Here is a 14,260-nt window from a genome sequence, read left to right on the forward strand (position 1 = left end):
TACTATTATTGCCCCCAATTTACAGACTAGGAATCCAAGATCATCCAGGTATGTTAAGTAACTTGACTGAGGTCACCCAGCTAACAATAAGCAGAGCTGTCTGAGCCCATACAGTCTGCCTCCCGAGAGCATAATCTTAACCACGTCTCTGTGCCATGTTGCCATGTTGCTTTCCTTCGGGAGCCTGAGCTCAGCAGGTACCTACTTGCACGTTCAATAGCACGATTATGTCATCAATGTCGATCTTTGCTGTGAGACTGAAGGCATGGACCTTGCCTGCTTTTCTCTGTGGATCCTCCAGCACCCTGCCTACAGTAGGTGCTCAATCTGAACTCAATCAAATGGGCGATCTAATCAGTCCATCAGTCTTTAAGTGCGCCCTGCCCTTGGCCCCCACTGCTTAGGGCACAGGGCTCACCTCCGTCTATGCCTGGACCAGCATCCCGGTGAGGACTGCTATTGCCATGGTGACAGGAGACCATCAGAGCCAGTGGCTCACTCAGGTGGCCCTGTCAGCTCGCTGGGTATAAGCCTTCCTGGCTGCTGGTCCTGGGAGTTAGTGATTCATACTTGGCAGGAGGCTGAGGTAGATATGGAGAATAAAAGGATAGGTGTGGGTGTGGGGGGGGGATGTGTTGGGGGAGGATCCCCAAGCTTGAATGGGTACCAGTTGGAGAGTAGTTGCCTGCTGGTTTGTTGGAGAAGATGCCTGGGTCGGGGGGAGGGGATATTTTATGTGTTGGAGACAGATTTCAGGTTGGGGATGGGCAGTATGGCCATGACTGGGGCAAAGGTGCTGAGTGGGGAGGCCCAACTGGGTGTTCCAGGGTTGATAACCCCATTTTTCAAAGAAAAACCAAAGCACATCATTCAACAAGGGGCTTCTGGTTTGTGAATGATTTATAGGAAAAATCTTGCAAAGATAAAAATTGAATCACATTTAGTTAAACATTTGAGAGGTTCCTTTATTGGGAAGAATAAATTTATATGGAAATTCGGAATGATGGGATGCTAGCCCTGGAGCTGGGAGGTGGGGCCAAGCTGGTGGCGGGGGGGCGGGGGGTGGTGACGGGTGACAAGAGGCTTTGAGGTGTTGCCTCAGGGCAGCCCTTCAGCTCAGTATTAGGGGCTCAGAGGACACAGCGCCCACCTGCGATGTCCATGCTTCACCCCACCTCAACCCTGATCACCCTGTGATGTGAATGCCTGGTTGAGGGCTGCATCCCCTGCTAGAATGTGTCCCTGGCACATCATAGGAGCTCGATAATCGTCAAATGGATTAGCTAATGACAAAAAGATGAAAGCATGCATCCCCTTGTTTGCCCGGCAGCAGAATTCCTGGCTAAAGAAAAAGCCCTTACACTCATGCGTGTCTCTGCCTCCTTGCAGCCCTGTCCTCCCCACTCCACGCACTCAGCGGGAAGGTACCCAGGTTTGTCTATGGCTATGGGAAGAAGCTCAAGACAAGGGGAGGCTGGAGTGACGTCCCATCCCTGGTCAAGCCCCACATCAGATCCCCAAAGCCCACAATCAGAGCTGCACGGGCTCCGCAGTCATCAGCTGCCTCTCCCCTGCCTCGGCCAAGCCCTGCGGCGGGCTGGGAGGACAGCGGAGGGCAGCTTCTAGCCACCAACCCGGTAGATGTGGGATGCCTTGCCAACCAGCGGAGGTTTGGCCGAGAACAGTCCCTGTCCCCAAGTCTAAAGTGAGAAGAGGTCATTGTCTGCTCTGTGCTTTCCCTGGTCGACTGAAGACACGATGTGAGCCCCTAACTGTGCACAGATCCCTTGAGAGCCGGGGCCACGGGTGAGTGAGGAGATCCAGTAGTTTCTACCTGTGTGTGTTGAAAGCCTGAGGATCCGTTCACACCTATGGAATCAGTGTCCATCAACCCCTTCCCCAGTCCTGCCCATCATCCAGGGCCCAGCTGAAGCCATACTTAGTGAGTACTTACTTTGTCTGGGAACTGTTCCAAGCCTGCATACATACTGTTTTTCACTCTCATTTAATTCTTATAACCTTATGAGCGAGATCCATTATTATCCCCCTTTTACAAATGAGGAGACCAAGGCATAGAGGGGTTAGGTGAGTTGCCCAAGGTCACACAGCTGCTACATGGTGGGGCAGGGGATGAATGCCACCTCCTCCGTGAAGGTTTCCTTCCTTGAGCCTTCCCCTGTGTGAACAGTCTCTCCCTGCTGAGAACTCAGAGATGCTAAATCTCCTACGTGTCAAAGCCCCGTCACCAGGCTGCGAGTGCCTCCCTCCGCATCCCCCACGCCACCAAGCACGGGGTCCGGCCAGAGGACACGCGCCCTGGAGATCGCGGACTCTGTGAAGGAATGGCAGCGTGTGCGTATGTGAACGAACCAACAAGCTGGTTAATGAGGGCGAGAGAAGAGCGGAATTGGGATCTGCCCGCGTGAATTCGCAGCCTGGTGGGAAGGGCACCAGGACAAGTGTGGGGGCCCCAGTGGGCTGGGAGCAGTGATCCTTTAGGAACCTGCTTGCCACTGGGTGCCCAGCACTGGCCAGGCTCCTTGAGGGGCAGTCATGAAAGGCCCCCATCTTCAGGCTGGCCGGGAAGACCGCATGAACACACGGGCAGCAATGGGAGAGAGAACAGAGCAGTGGCAACTGCCCGTGAGCACAGAGGGTCAGCCAGAGAAGCAGGGCCACCTTCCTGGAGGAGGAGGGGTGGCCAAGAGAGGAAGGTGGACACGGAGACAAGAGGAGGCAGGAATGGACGTGGTGATTTGGGGAACCTGGGGAGGTCCTCGGGGGGACACAGGGTGCCTGTAGAGGGAAGCATAAAATGAAGTCGGTGAGGGAGAGAGGGGTGGACACAGAGGCCTTGGTCTCCACCAGCATCACCTGTGTGTGATTTTTGCCAGTACTTTAAATATGCACTTCAAGGTTTTTTTAAGTTTATTTATTTATTTTGAGAGAGAGAGAGAGAGAGAGCACATGAGTATGAGGCAGGAGGGGCAGAGAGAGAGAGGGAGAGAGAGAATCCGAAGCAAGCTCAGCATGGAGCCCAATGTGGGGCTAGAACTCACGAGACCGTGAGATCATGGCCAGACCTCAAGTCAAGAGTCGGACACTTAACCGACTAGGCCACCCAGGCGCCCCTGTACTTCAGGTTTTGATAAGTACTTAAAATAGAGGCTTGTTCTTAAAATCAAATTATATTTATTGTACAAGGGAATTGTACCACTGCTATGTAGAAAATCAGAATAAGATAGAATGGAATAGAATAGAACATGAGCCTAAAAATAACCAAGCAAAGTGGGCTCCTGCTTTAGTCCATTCGGGCTCTATGACAAAATACCAGGGGCCATACGGCTTACGGACAGCAGACATTCATTTCTCTGCTGGAGGCTGGGAAACCCAGGGCCAGAGCGCCAGCACGGTCAGGGAAGGGCCCTCTTCCCGGTTGGCAGAAGGGCACTTCCTCACTCTGTCCTCACATGGTGGAAGGAGCGTGGGATCTCTTGGGCTCGCTTTTATCAGAGACCAGTTCTACTCAGGAAGGTTCCACTTCACGACCCACGCACCTCCCAAAGGTCCACCCACTAATACCGGTGTGTTAGGGCTTTGGACGTCCCCATATGCATTCTGCGGGGGTGGGGGTGGGGAGCAAGCATTCAGACCCTCGTAGTTGCTGAGTCCTGGCTGCGTGCTGCTCCCTTTGGAAGGCTCCCAGCCAGAAGCCTGCTCTCTTGGTGAAAAAAGGAGAACGAGCGAGTGTTAAGAGAGGTGCCAAGGGCATACTAGCACCAAACCAAGGCTTCCCCCTTGACTCAGTCGGAGAGACGGAAGAAGACTGAAGAGCTGAAAGTCGTCACTCTGCAGGTCACTGCTGGCTGTGCCTGGGCCCCGTCCTCCAGAACCCTTCCCATTACTCCTTGAGCCAGCGTCCGCGTTAAGTTACTGGTTTGTCCCTAATGCGCAGAGAGGAGCCCTCACCGAAGCCCACGTCCACCTGCCCTGGGCCCCAGGCATACCTGGAATGTTACTCTCTCCTTGCAGGGAATACCAACAGCATCTTCGCCCTGGACTACATCAGTGGAGCGCTGACCTTGAACGGCCTACTGGACCGGGAGAACCCCCTGTACAGCCATGGCTTCATCCTGACCGTGAAGGTGAGGGCCCCGGGGCGGGCACCTGCAGCCCATGTGGAGGGGTGCCCACACTGCGGTGCCAGCCTCCAGCAGAGCCCCCGGTGAAACTCCAGGAGGGCAGCGCTCCTGGCCTCCCACCCGGCGTGCCCAGGGCCGCTGTCAGGAACGGACAACACTAACCAAGCACAGGCCCCATCGGGGGCCTTGCTGGGCACCTCACAGCCATTGCCAAAAGTCACATAGGATTGGGACTTTTATCCCCACTTGAGGAATGAGGGGACACACAGTAGGTGCTCATCCATGGGGCCACGTTCTGGTACTCATGATGCCAAGTTCTCCATTGTAGCTGCCTCAGATTCTTACGTTTACCCCATGTCTGGGATGCGTCCCGCTTCTAGCTTCCCTGGGGCTCTTCCCTGGTTAGGAAGCAGCAGCACAGTGGGGAGAGGTGGAAACTGCTAGAGTCCTTCCCCTGGAGGTGTAGTGGAGCCACAACCCCCAGGCTCCTGTAGCCCCCTGCCACCCAGGGCCCGTTGTAATTAAAACCTGTGCTTTGCAGAGCCATTCCCTGGGAACCCCATTTAGGGTATGGACCCTGCCTGGGCCACAGGGGTCCTCCCCAGCCCTACCCATCGGTTGAGGCAGGGGAGGGCACAGGACTGAGGAGAGGGGCTTGGGGAAGGAGGCCCTTCCATCCTGAGGAGAATAAGGCAGCCCAGCCTGGCCCTCTATTGCTCTCCTTGACCTTGGGAGGGCTGCAGCAGCGGCCGGTTGATTAGCCCTCCCTGGCCAGCCGGCTTCTCTGTCTCCACCCAGTGTGCACATGTGGGCCGGTGAGGGGAGGTAGGCTAACACCGCCTTTCCCCCCCACCCTGCATCAAGCTGCCAGCCAAGCCATGGGCCCCTCTCCGCCTCCCCTCCTCTCTGCTTGCTTCCTGTGGAGACACACATTTCGGGGTGGAGAGAGCTGTACCCTGGCCCCAGGGGACCCTGAGCTCGGTTTTTCCATCTTTATATAAAATGTGAGGGTGAGTTCCCAACTTTGGATGTGACTCCAAATCTCCTGGGGAACTGGCGAAAGGTACTTAGTCCTGGGCCTCCCACACAAAGATTCGGGTCCAGAAAACTGGAAATGGGTATTTGGGAGCCGGGGGCCTCTGCCCCAGAGACTAGGCACCCAGGGATTTGAGCCCATCTTTCCTGAGCCCAACCCAGACCCTCATGGCACCTAGCTCAGTGTTTGGGCCATAGCCGATGCCAGAGTAAGTCTTGATTACCTGCTAGCACAAAAATGCTTGGCCTCGGTTTTATCATCTGCCACATTGAATAAAGAGTCTCCCTTTGCCCCTCAGTGAGCCCCCAAATCTGTCTTGTCATCACCATGCCCCCCGTCCCCTTGGTTCTGGAATCCTCCTGCCTCAGTTTGCTACCTACTCTGACTGTTGTCCTTATGCAAGTTACTTAACCTCTCTGAGCCTCGGTTTCCTCAACGGTAAAATGGGGATGCTTATGACAGAAACTTCCTCCTGGGGTTGTGGTGAGGGGATGGGATAATTCACATAAAGCACAGGAGATAGCATTGGGAAAGCCTTCGTAAATGATGAGAGCATGACTATGGACGCCTTTGTCTCTGGGATGTTTGTCCTCTACCTGCAGGGCACAGAGCTGAATGATGACCGCACCCCGTCCGAAGCCACAGTCACCACAACCTTCAACATCTTGGTTATCGACATCAATGACAATGCCCCAGAGTTCAACAGCTCTGAATACAGCGTGGCCATCACCGAGCTAGCCCAGGTCGGCTTTGCTCTACCCCTCTTCATCCAGGTGGTGGACAAGGACGAGGTGAGTCCCGGGAATGCGTGGTCTCTCCAGACCCCCCGCCCTTTCTGGGCTTTGCAACCCTGAGAAAGATGCCAGGTATTTCTAAGCTTCCAAATCCCCAGCTAAAAAAAATAGAAACAAACGTTGCTACCTCCTCCCTTGCAAAACTCAGCAGTCTCTAAGCTTTGACCCCCGCCCCCACCTCTGCAAAAGCTATTTGAGCACACACTTCCAACGTGTAGTTCTTCATTTAGTCATTTATTTAGTAATGTATTTAGAAATATATGCCCATCGGGGCACCTGGGTGGCTCAGTCGGTTAAGCGTCTGACTTCAGCTCAGGTCATGATCTCGCGGTTTGTGAGTTCGAGCCCCACGTCGGGCTCTGTGCTGACAGCTCAGAGCCTGGAGCCTGCTTCGGATTCTGTCTCCCCCTCTCTCCACTCCTCCCCTGTTCACTCTCTCTCTCTCTCTCTCAAAAATGAATAAACGTTAAAAAAATTTAAGAAATATATGCCCATCTTACTAATCTAGTACGTGCCTTATAAAGCATACACTGAAAACTAGAAATTTTAAAAGTTGGAGGCTCTTGTATAAAATCTGTTCCTGGAAAAAAGTTTGTTTTCTGCTTTTGGTGTAGTGAGGACTCCTGCTTTTCCATGCGAGGAGCTTGAATGTTTTCAAGGGGATCCCAGGCCGCAGGAGACCAGAGGTCCAGGAAGCTAGAAATGGGACACACCCATTGTGTGCCCTTGCAGGGCCTGCCTGGCTGAGGCCAGTCTTGAGAGGAAGGGACATGGGCTGCGAGTGAGGGAGAGCTTGAGAAGGACAGGAGGAGGGAGACTTGGGGATGGGGCCCGTGCCCCTCCAGCCCGGGATGGGACGGGCTTCCGAGCTGATAGGGACGCTCTCGGCCTGCCTCCTCCCTGCCCCTCTCAGGCACCAGGTCTCCCCTGCCCGTCAGCAGCCACAATCGTTAATAGCACTTATATTTATTACCGCTGTTCCCTGGCCCATTCTGCTCAGGAATTCCATTAGGTTTTCCAGCCTGAGGGGCTTCTCTGCAATTACTCCTCCCTTCTTGGGGCTCCCGCACTGGCCTTGCTCCAGGCCTGGCTTCCTGCTCGCTCCTCCTGCCCCTCTCCACTCTGGCTGCTCAACAAACCAGCACACCTGCCCAGGCCCCCCCCCCCCCCCCCCCCCCCCCCCCCGATCCACCGCTCTCCCGTCAGCTTCTCTCAACCGGACAAGGTCCTCCCCCTCCTGCCCTAACCCCCCAGCCCCCTTCCCCGGCACCAGCTCACCCCCGTCCCCGCCCCTCTCCGCCCACCCCGCCAAGGACATGACCGTGAAGAGGTCAGTCCCAGTGTGCGCGCGGGCACGCACACACAGCACATCTTTCCATCTCTTGCTAAATCATCCCATACCTAGCTGTCTGGGATAACTAAAGTATGTACTGAGCACCTCCTGTTTACAAGGAGCTATATTTGGCCCCTTGAGGGAGTGTAGCCCACAGTCACTGTCCTAAAGGGCCAAGCGTGCTTATACAAGGGCAGTATGTAGTTTTGAAAATATACACAAAAATGTCAAAAGTTTAAAAGGTGGAGATAGATAGGTGTAAAAAGAAGTTCCAACATTTTCTCACACCCCAGTGGGTCATCTTTTATCCCCCTGGAGTGCAGCACCCCCTTTAGACACCGCTGTGTGAGTGAGAGCCTCAGGAAAAGTCCCATCTCTGGTTTCAGGCTATCACTAATGTCCAAGAGAACAGACACCCTTGGTACCAGGGTGCGGGCCAGTGACAACGAGCAGTGAGGGCTCCAGAGCTCAACTGAGGAAGGGGGAAGAAGGGGCCAGAGGACCGGCAAAGGCTCTATGGTGAAAGGGGGCCCAGGGCTGAACCTTGGGACACAAACCAGATGGTAAAAGGCAGCCAGGAGGGCTGGTGGGGTGGGCAGTGGCCCACGGAGAGGCCCAGAGGAAGGAACCTGTACAAAGGTTTGTGGAGTCGGCTGGTGGGAAGGTGGGCCACGACACAGGCTTTTAGGGCCTTGAATGCCAAGCCAAAGAACTGGGGCTTAATTTTGGAGGCAACCCAGAGAGGAGGCAGCTTGTGTCGTGGTTCACGGCCCAAGCTCTGGAGACAGACGGGGCCTATGTTCAAGTCCAGCCTTGCCATTTGCTAGCTCTGCGACTTTGGGTGAGTCATTGACCCTTTCTGAGTGTGACTTTGCTCATCTGTGGGAAAATGTATCTGCTTCTATTGCAGTAACAAATTAACCCTGAAACAGAGGGTTATTTTTTCCTCAGAGATTTATTACTACTCGTCTGGCACAGGTGGGCAGGGGGACCCTGCTCCGCGTCGTCACTCAGGTGCACGCTCTGCGGTCACGTCGGTCACTGCAGGAGGGAGGGGGCAGCTAGAGGAGGAAGCACCGGCTCTTCTAGGCTTTGTCCTGGGACTTCTGCCCAGTTCTAGGGACGGGCCCCACCTCACTGCCAGAAGGCTGGGAATGTGGACAAGTGGCTCCACGTTTGCGTCTGCCACAGAGAATGCCAACAAGGCTCAGAGATAGGAGATCAGACCATTAGTCTATAGGACTTAGCCCAGTACCTGCCACATACCCAGATGTTAACCAGATGGGTCCAGAGAGCATTGCCACCAGCAGGGCCAGAAACCCCAAGGCCCTTTCACCATGACTGGTTGGGGGATTGCAAGGTTACCCGGACCCCTGGGGTTTAGCTCAATCCTGCTTTGCTGGCAGCCCTGTCTGAAGCATCTGCAGGAGTGCTGAGGGGTGTCTGGGTCCAGCCTGCCTCTAGTGGCCACCCCCCACCCAGGCACGGGCAACAGCATGCCCGCTGTGGACAGGGTGCCCAACACTACCAGCGACCATTTCACCGCTGCCCCAGGGAATTGACCAGTGTGTGACAGTAAAGGGCTGGCCCCATGTCTCCAGGGCACGGTGAGGTGCAGAGAACCACTGATAAAGAAGGGCAGCCCAGAAGCCCAGACTCCCCACCCTACGGTCTTCTGGGTCACCGTCCAGCCTCCCCCAGGAGAGCTACACCCAAACCATCCCAGACATGGTCCTGGACCAATTCCTAAATAAGAGGGGAGAATAAATTGCTTTCTAAATTGCCCTGCTCTTTTGTACCTCCCATCTCTCCTCCACTCCCCAGAATTCTGGAAGGATCCAGATCTGGATGGATCCAGATCTGGACGCAGTCTTGGGTGCTGAGGGTCGGGCCCCAGGTTCCCGGGGTGGAGCGTTTAGCCACATTGCCAAGAGGGAACAGAAGGCAGCGGCCACCGGCACTTGAGCACTGGCCAAGTTTCCAGAATCTGGGGGAGATCAGGGAACCTCAAAGAGAAATCAGGCATCTTTTATAAAAAGAGATTTTTAAAAATGTGTCCTTTCTTCCAGTTCTCTTTTGCGGGGGGAGAATGCATCTGTTGGGATTTGTGTCTGGGGTGAAGGTGACTGGATTTGCTAGGGTGGCAGAAAAATGTGTTCATCGAGCCGGCTTGGATGGAGGAGGGAAAGGAGCACGAGGAGAGGTGAAATCCCTTTGTCAGGGTCTAAAGAGCCACGTGATTCTCCCTCGCACTCACCATCGTTGTGGGTTTATGGTTATTAATGTGATGATCTCAATAGTATCTATCTCCCCGATTAGACTGAATGATGCTCCCCGATGTAACCCAGTGCCTCACACTCTACCTGGCACCTGGGAGGCACTGCAGAAATACGAACTGGTTCAATTAAAGCATGATTAAATGATAAAAGTAGCAATGAGGTGGCTCCGGGCTTTATCCAAACTAGATCATCGGTCAGTGCCCCTGTGCTAAAGCCCAATTCCCGCTGAGTTTCTGTGAGAAGGTGACCTCAAAGTTCCACAGTGGGGCAGTAGAGGGTGCCGATGGAAAACAGAAAGGGAAGGAGGAAGCAGTTTATCCCGTCAGTTAGCACTTTGTGGCAGTCATTCCTAGTAAGGATGCTAATCTAACTCACAAAGACTAGATAATGCCGCCATCCCCTCCACATGGGAGATTTTGCCCAGTTTCTTGCTGAATCTCAGGCTCTGCAGGAACATTCAAGACCACAAAGGTGCTTGAAAGAAGCCCTTTCTGTCTCCCAAGGACTCCGTCCCCATTGTCAAGTCCCGCTGAGTAATTTCTTCTCTTTTGCCCAGCTATAGGAAACTCACGGAAGCCAGAGAGGGAAGGGATAGGGTGGGCTGAAACCACTAACAACCCGTTTGCACAGCATGACAGTTGAGATGCAAATAGATGGTTGTAATGCAAATCACAAAAAAAAAAAAAAAAAAAAAAAAAAACTCTCAAGGCAAAGGCCCCAGGAGTCAGCCTTGGTGTGGAGCGCAATCTCTGAGTTTCAAATTAAAGGTTGTGGCAGCCTCATTCCCCTGCTCCTGGCTACTGGGCGTTCTCCTGTGTCTTCCTCCGTGTTCTGGAAACCCACAGGAAATTAGCAGCACACTCACCCACCGGGATTCCTACCGTATCCCCACCCACCCCCTTGGCCGCAACATGTTCTTTTGTGTTTTCTCCAGTTTGGTCTGCTTTTCCTCTCCCGATCAAGCCTGCAGCCCTCCCCACCCCGTCCTGCCCACAGCTGAGCTAGCCGGCCACGTTTTCCCATCTGCATGGGGTGAGGTTATTAGGATGGTTGGAATTTTCTGTTCCGTTGTCCTAAATTCCACTCTTCTCCTTAGAAGCAATCAGATCCTCTGTGTTCTGCGTCCTGCCTGTGCGGTGGCAGTGAGTGTAGGAGATCATCCGTGCCTCTGGCTGCTTTACAGATTCCAGCAAAGGGCTTTGTTTTTAAATACCGTTCGGCATCGGGCACGACCCCTCCCAGCAGATTTTTGGATCGCCGAAAACTGGTAGTACCTCTCCCCTGCCCTGTACCTTTCTTCTCAGGAGTTGGGAGCCTTTGGTTCTCTTCATTTCTGTCTCGTTTCTGACCCCAGCTTCTCAGAACATATTTCCTGCTGTCCTTAAGACATTTTTGCAGAGGGGTGGGGTTGGAGTGGGGAAAGGGACACCCAAGTCCCCCAGAGAGGCCTCTATTGCCTGGTTCTGGCTGTTTGCAGGAATTGGAATCATCTCAGAATGGCCTTCAGACTTCATTAATTTGCTGGCCTCCTGGCCTTTCTGAGGGCCTAGGCTGAAATTTACATAGATGAACGATTATGTATTCATTCATTCAACACACAGTATCGTGCACCTACTATGTGCCCACCACTGGGGAGTTAGTGCTAAGGATGCGGTGGTCCCCGCCCTCCAAGAGCTTACGTTTCATCCCAGTGGGGCAGCTAGAGGAATAGGCACCAACATCGTTGTAGGTGAAAATGAATGTCAAGAAATCCATAAACAGGGCAAGTGATGGGGCACAGGAGGGGGCTATCTTTGGCTCCATGGTTCCAGAAGGCCTTCCAGAGAGGTGCTGTTTAGAACGGAGGTTAAGAGGCGTAGAGGAGGCAGCCACACGGAGCTGCAGAGGGAGAACGTTCCGACAGCAGGTGTTCGGCTGCAAGGGCAGAGGCCCTCAGAAAGGGAAACGGCTGGGCATTTTCAAGGAGCAGGAATGAGACTGGTCAGGGGGCACTAGAGAGGAGGCAAGGACGGAAGCATCGAAGCATCGGGCAAAAGCCAAAATGCCTGGGGAAGCCTTTTCTGTTACTGGGAGCCCAGTGGGGAGCCGGGGGGTTGACATGCTCTGAGTCACCTTTCTTAAGGAGCCCCCTGATTGCTGTGTTGCAAATGGGCTCTCAGGGGCCAAGGGTAGAAGCAGGGAAATGTGGCAACGTGGCACGGAAGCCCCTCCCCCTCAGGCACCTGTTCCACCCAACGTGTGCTTTCTTTCCAGCATCTAACTGGAGGTTCTCTTGCAGTCGGGCTGTTTTCCTCTTAGGGTGGCGAGAAGCCAGAGAACCCCAACCCCCTTATTAGGAAACCTGAGAAGTCCCTCAGAAACCACCTTCAGAACTCTGCCCAGGAGGACAGCGCGAGTGGCCACCTTTGGTCTTTGTGACGGAGGCTCCCGGGTTAAAATCCCAGGATTCAGAACCCTGGCCGTGGCGTTCTGCTACCAGACCTACCCCAACTGCCCAGGGAAGGTGGTAGAGAAAACCCCAGAAAGCCAAGCCCCGCCCCCATTCTGCTCCTCACTCACAGTGATTCCAGGCAAGGTGTGGGGCCCACTCTGCCTCAGTGTCCTCTGGAAAACCATGGGTTGGGCCGGTCAGCCTCAATTAAGACTCTCTAACCTTTAGGTCCAAGAGGACCGTGGCGGGAAGGGGAGGGTGCCACCTGAGCTTCCCACTTCACCCCTGCCCCCGTCCTCCCTTCCCTGTTGCTGCAGCTGCCCTGCTCCCTGCTTTGGGGCTCGGCCCCACCACCCTCTCCCAGCCTGCCCGTGTGCTTGTTTATTTGGTATTACCTGGAGTGACCTTTCTCTTGTGAGGGAGGGAGAGGCAGCTGGAATGGTGAACAGTAAGGACTTTGAAGCCAGACCGCCGGGGTTCAAATCCTGCTCTGCTACCTTTGATCTGTGGAACCGGAGGGGACTTAACTTATCCTCCCTGCAAAATGGAGACAACAGCAGTACCTGCCTCACAAAGCTGTTGTGCGGATTCGATGAGTTAATCGGTGTGTTTGAAACAGTGCCTGGCCCGTAAAAAGCCCTCTTTAAATCTTAACTATTTTTTATTATCCCAACCGTGAGAGAGATGGGCATATTGCTGTGTGTCCTCAGAGAGGAGGGAATCGAGGCTCAGGGAGGTTAAGGGGCTTCCCCAAGGTCACACAGCCAGCAGGCACAGAGCTTGGCCTCCAACTCTCCATCCTGTGATTTTTGCATGCACTGGGGAGCCCCCCTGTTCTCAAAGGTTTGGTGCCACCCAAGCAGGTGTCTCCTCTACCTCCAGCATGGCTGGGGGGAGGGCAAGGGGGGAGGTAAGGCAAGGGGGGGGCATCTGCTCTGCAGAGGTGAACGGGGACACATCTGGCAGGAGCTAATTCCTATTTCAGGCAGGAGATGACACGATTCATTTGTTTGAGGGGCATAGGGAAAAAAACGAGAGAATTACCCACCTCCCCAAGGAGAAAACATCACCAAATAAATAAATAAAAGGAAACAAATGACAGGGGGAAAAAGCCGTATTCTGGAATACTAGGTTTACTTGTAGGGATGGAATGGAGGCGGGGGGGGGGGGGGGGGGGGCAGTGAGCAAGGGAGATTGCTCTTGTTCTGCTAATCTTGGCCTTTATTTTTATCCATCACCCTCATTTTCCATTCCACACGTGTTCCAGCCTTGTCAGGGAGCCCAGCCCGCAACCTTGTATTTATTTAAATTTGTTTTCACATGTGTTCTTATTCGTCAGTCTGTCCAGCATGCAGTTTCTCTGGCCCCTCTCCCCACCCAACCCTGCAAGGTTGTGGCGGCGGGCTCCGGCGGGGGGGGGGCCTCTGCCAGGCTTCCTTTCAGCCCAGAGGTTCCTAGCCCAAAAGTGGGGGTCCACTGACTCCCTAAGGCATCCAGGACCCTGGATGGAGAAAACCCTGTATCTTTGTTTTCACTAACCTATAAGCGACCTTTAGCACTCCCTTTAATTATGAAAATAGAAACAAGAGGTGCCTGGATGGAGCAGTCGTTTGAGCGTCTGACTCTTGGTTTCAGCTCAGGTCACGATCTCATGGTTCATGAGTTCGAGCCTCACATGGGGCTCTGCGCTGATGGCACGGAGCCTTCTTGGGATTCCGTCTCTCCTTCTCTCCGTCCCTCCCCCACTTGTTCTCTCCCTCTCTCTCTCTCTCTCTCTCTCAAAAATGAATAAGTAAACTTAAAAAAAAAGATTTTTAAAAGAAACAAACAGCCGTGGTATCAGTCGTAGCTAGGGCTTTAACCCCGAAAGAAACCTCAGACATTTGCATACCACATTTCAGATGTCATAGGGATCTCAATCTATCACTTGCAGTCATCGCTACTTTAAAATTACAGCGTATGTCAACCCCGTGCCAAATCTTACTGTGTACAGCATTAAGAACTACATAATTCTTTTTTAACACCCTTTTAAAATGCCTGGTAACTAGATTTCAAAATAACAAGTTGACTGTGTCTTATTTTTTTTTTTTTTTTGCAATTAACAATGTTATTCTAGGAAGGGGATCCCTGGGCTTCACCAGACTGTCAGAGGGGTCCTTGGCACGAAAAAGAAAAAGATGAAAAACCCTCCTTAATCCCTGCTCACGAACTAACACCTTTTAGCCCAGCTCCCTCCGTGGGCTTC

General features: G+C 53.6%; 1 protein-coding gene across 1 annotated transcript in view; it reads left to right on the plus strand.

The window, feature by feature from the left end:
* The window catches only part of LOC122201807 (cadherin-23-like), a 296,594-nt gene that overhangs the window by 175,543 nt on the left and 106,791 nt on the right, over window positions 1-14,260 (plus strand). The window contains exons 9-10 of the mRNA XM_042907791.1: window positions 4,033-4,145; window positions 5,781-5,969. Of these exons, the coding sequence (XP_042763725.1) occupies window positions 4,033-4,145; window positions 5,781-5,969 (302 nt within the window). The remainder of the gene's footprint in view (window positions 1-4,032; window positions 4,146-5,780; window positions 5,970-14,260) is intronic.

The sequence above is a fragment of the Panthera leo genome, chromosome D2 (genome assembly GCF_018350215.1).
Source record: "Panthera leo isolate Ple1 chromosome D2, P.leo_Ple1_pat1.1, whole genome shotgun sequence".
Taxonomy (NCBI): domain Eukaryota; kingdom Metazoa; phylum Chordata; class Mammalia; order Carnivora; family Felidae; genus Panthera; species Panthera leo.